Below are 3997 nucleotides of genomic sequence, written 5' to 3'. Positions count from 1 at the left end.
ACACAAAATGTGTTTTAAAAAAGAGGCAGAGATTAGACACTATAATAATCTTTCGAAGGTAATTTAATTATGACTAAGCAAAATGTCATACTAGCTGTTGCCTTGCAGCAAGAAGGTTCTGGGTTCGATTCCCGGCCTGGGGTCTTTCTGCATGGAGTTTGCATGTTCTCCCTGTGCATGCGTGGGTTTTCTCCGGGTACTCCGGTTTCCTCCCACAGTCCAAAAACATGACTGTCAGGTTAATTGGCCTCTCTAAAATTGCCCCTAGGTGTGAGAGTGTGTGTGCATGGTTGTTTGTCCCGTGTGTCTCTGTGTTGCCCTGCGACAGACTGGCGACCTGTCCAGGGTGACCCCGCCTCTCGCCCGGCACGTTAGGGCGAGAGGGAGGGTTGCTGGTGCCCTCCAGCACCAGCAACCCTCCCGACCCCACTGAGGGACAAGGGTGAAAGAAAATGGATGGATAGATGGATAATTTAATTAAATATTAAGATTAACTTTAAACTGTAAATTACTCTTTATCCCAGTTTCTTAGATTTTTTAAAATTAATTTTAATTTTCTTTTTGTAGACAAATCAACCCAGCACCAGGTTATCCTAAAGGCGAGATCTGCAGCTCCACTGATGAAGATGGAAGGAGTCTTCTGGCAAGGTACCATCTCAACTTAAGAACTTTAACTCAAAACAACCAGTCAGCATTTCTTTTTGCTCTAATCTTAAAGAGGAGGCATCCAATGTCTAACTTTTACACCCAAGGCATAATACCTCCACTAGATGTCACTTCTGATCTGTGTATTGTGTGTTTTGTTTGCAGCAGCAGTGGTGAGTATTAGAGAAGAGATGGGCTCTAGAAAATGCTGCTGCTCTGGTTCAGGCTTGCCTGATAACGTGCAGTATCCTTTTATTGTCATATCCTTTTAAGACCACAAGGTGGGGCTGTGGGACTCTTTAGCGCCAACCTTTCCCTTTACGTCTTGGGGAAGTCAGTCAGAGCTGCAGAGAATGTTCCAAATATAAATATTTTCACTTCCTGTATTCATAAAATTGTCTTTTAAATCGGATCCCACTGAAAACTATCAATTAATTATGATGATAATGTTGATCATAATGGGATACGATGTTTATAATATCTAAAAAAAATGACAAAATGTGAACAGCTTTAGAATTTGTGGAGGCATAGCTACTATAATTTGTCATCTGGAAAAACTAACTCAGTGGCATAAAGTCTTGGTAAATAAACTCAACACTGAGCTTAATGTTTTCTTCCGGAAAACAATTTAACTTAAATTATTAAGAAAAATGTCCCAGAAATTATTGTGATAATTGTTGTTTTGAGACCATTTTCAACTACTGTGTACATAATGGCATAATAGTGCAAGTTTACCCTTTGAAAAATTACAAAACTTTAATTTTCTACAAAACACTCCACTCTGGAACTGGAAACCATTTTCCAAAATAAGACAAAACAACCAAATAAAAATATATATGTGCATATTTTTATAAATAAAAAGGAAACAAAAACCATACGCAACCGAAACCATGAATAAAATGGATCACTGTGTCTGTGTGAACAAAATTGCCCTACAAAAATATTAACCATCAGAATACGCATTTTTAATTTATGCAATTAACTGCTTATTGTGACAGACTTATTCAAAGCATCCTGCACACTCTCGACACATGCTTCAAGGCCTAAAACTGTTTCAAACTCTTGACGACATCCAGTGGTTTTATGAAATAAAACACCAGTGGTATAGAAGATGTCGTGCGTCACATGACTAACTGAACCAGTTGAGTTTATTTCACTTTAGCAGAGCAAGCTTCAAATCCTTTTGAGTGCGAGTGTCTGCAGGTTTACACTGATTGTGACAAACACTCATTTTGGCCTTAATTTAAACAACAACAAAAAAACATTTTTTTTTTGTCCTAAATAAACAAAATTCTGCACGTTTTAATATGTTTTTTTATTTATATATTAAGTCCTGGTTGGTTATCTGATCAGTATTGTTGGTGTCAGGCAGTCAGTTGTGACTTTGAAGTCATCTGGTAGGTGTGTGAGTCTTTTGTTGGTGTGTAAAACCTCTCTGGTCCTTCATCAGGTCAGTACTCTGGCCAGCCCGTCGATGTGCCACAGAACCACAAGCGAGCGGTGTGTGACCTCACTGTTGCAGACCGATTGGCTCTTTACGATCACGTGGTCGGCGTCCTCGGCCAGCAGAGTGAGGCTGCGTCTTCCAACGAGGATCTCTACGTAGATTTGGTTTCAAAACTTAAAAAAGGTGACAATCACTCAACACTGGTAGTGTCTTCTATTGAATAAATGGGAAAAAAATTACATTTTTCACTTCTCCTCCAGAAGATTTGTATAGTTGATTGTGTTTGTTTGGTTCAGATGAACAGCAGAATGAGCCAAAGAGTCACCTGGAGCTGATGGCAGAGATGAGGGACTACAAGAGGCGACGTCAGTCCTACAGAGCCAAGAACGTCCACATCACTAAGAAATCCTACACTGAGGTAAATCCTTCCATCATCTCTTCTACTGACTGAAGTGTTCTCATATATTCCAGTTAAAGCCAACTTAAATTCCTTATTTTTTTAATCAGCTCATCATAAAAGCTTTAATTTGCTTCTTTATTCCTTGTGATATAACCTTTTTTCTCACATATTTGTCTGACTTTTTTTGGGGTGCATTAACGTTTTAGCAGCCAGACAGACATTTTTACAAGCCTGTGCTCGTTTAATACACGTTTTTGAGTAATAACAGATTGCTAGAAATAATAAAACTGATTTAAAGCTTACTCATTTAGTCAAAAATATAAAATTCTATGCAATTTTTGGTGTTTTCAGGACTGAAATAAAAAAAAACATAATTACAAAATAACAAAAGCTGAATTATCACATGATTTTATTTAATTATGTGTTTTCTGTCACACTGAATTTCTATTGATTGTATCCTTGTATTCTGCCATAAAATCAATTTCCTGCTGATGAATAGTATTTACTGGAGTCGCTTCACCATATTTAAATACAGTGAAGATAAATGCATTTTAAAATATTAATTGTAATCATCTTCTGTCAAAGCTGATAGAAAAGTGCACAAAATCTGGATGAAAAGACTAAAACTGTAAAAATAAAGAATGATGAGTTGAAAGAGCTAAAATTAGATGTTTGTCGTTCTGCAGGTAATCAGAGAGGTGATCAGTGTCCATTCAGAGGAACTTACCAGGCAGTGGAAGGAGGAGGAAGAGGAGAAGCACTCATCTAGATCTGCTCAATCTCCTCCAGGGTAAATTAAAAAAATGTTTCTTTCAGTAAATAAATAAATCACTGTTGCAAAGACATAATATGGTGCGTTTTCAGTCGCTGGCTGGATAGAAGACGGTCGAAATCCTCAGAGTCGCGTCATTCGCACGGTAAGCGGCGTCGCAGCCGAGAACGAAGTCGAGAACGAAGCCAAGACAAAGACAGGAAGAAGAAGAAGAAAAGGAAGGAGAGGTAGGAAATGACCTATTCAAACCTCACAGTTTGGATTTTCAACAAGTTTATTTCTGAGATGAAAATCTCTCATGTGCTTTTAAACGTTTAGAAAAAACATGTTTTTGGTACTTTGTTTTCATAAAAGAGAATTATGTTTTTGATGCCTCAAGTTTTGCTCTTGGCAGGGATTCCCGATCCCCTGATGGCCACCACCATGACAGGAAGAAGAAGAAGAAAAAGAAAGATGACAGGGAGAAGGACAAGTGAGAACGCTGGCTCTTCAGCATCAAAACGTCTGTCTGCTGAAACCTGCTGCTGTCATCAGTTTATTTGCTAACTCTGATTTTTACAAAAAATGTTAATAAAGATTTGTGCAAACAATCTTTCATTCTGTTGTCTCATGTTTTCATGTCAGTTTTTTAGATTTAGAAACAAGAAATATAAAATGTGTGAGTGGAGTAGAGTGTAATAATTGACACAGAATTAGATAATTCCTTAGATGTCTAAAGAAGTCCAGCTGATTT

At 37.8% G+C, this 3997-nt stretch overlaps 1 protein-coding gene across 1 annotated transcript in view; it reads left to right on the top strand.

Moving 5' to 3' along the window:
- Nucleotides 1–3861, top strand: part of snrnp48 (small nuclear ribonucleoprotein 48 (U11/U12)) — a 7387-nt gene extending 3526 nt beyond the window's left edge. Inside the window, exons 4-9 of the mRNA XM_008430806.2 lie at nucleotides 568–648; nucleotides 2096–2275; nucleotides 2389–2510; nucleotides 3179–3282; nucleotides 3357–3491; nucleotides 3659–3861. Of these exons, the coding sequence (XP_008429028.1) occupies nucleotides 568–648; nucleotides 2096–2275; nucleotides 2389–2510; nucleotides 3179–3282; nucleotides 3357–3491; nucleotides 3659–3740 (704 nt within the window). The 3' untranslated portion in view covers nucleotides 3741–3861. The remainder of the gene's footprint in view (nucleotides 1–567; nucleotides 649–2095; nucleotides 2276–2388; nucleotides 2511–3178; nucleotides 3283–3356; nucleotides 3492–3658) is intronic.
- The last annotated feature ends 136 nt before the right edge of the window (nucleotides 3862–3997 follow it).

The sequence above is a fragment of the Poecilia reticulata genome, linkage group LG16 (assembly GCF_000633615.1).
Source record: "Poecilia reticulata strain Guanapo linkage group LG16, Guppy_female_1.0+MT, whole genome shotgun sequence".
Taxonomy (NCBI): domain Eukaryota; kingdom Metazoa; phylum Chordata; class Actinopteri; order Cyprinodontiformes; family Poeciliidae; genus Poecilia; species Poecilia reticulata.
This window is presented reverse-complemented; position numbering and strand designations above follow the sequence as displayed.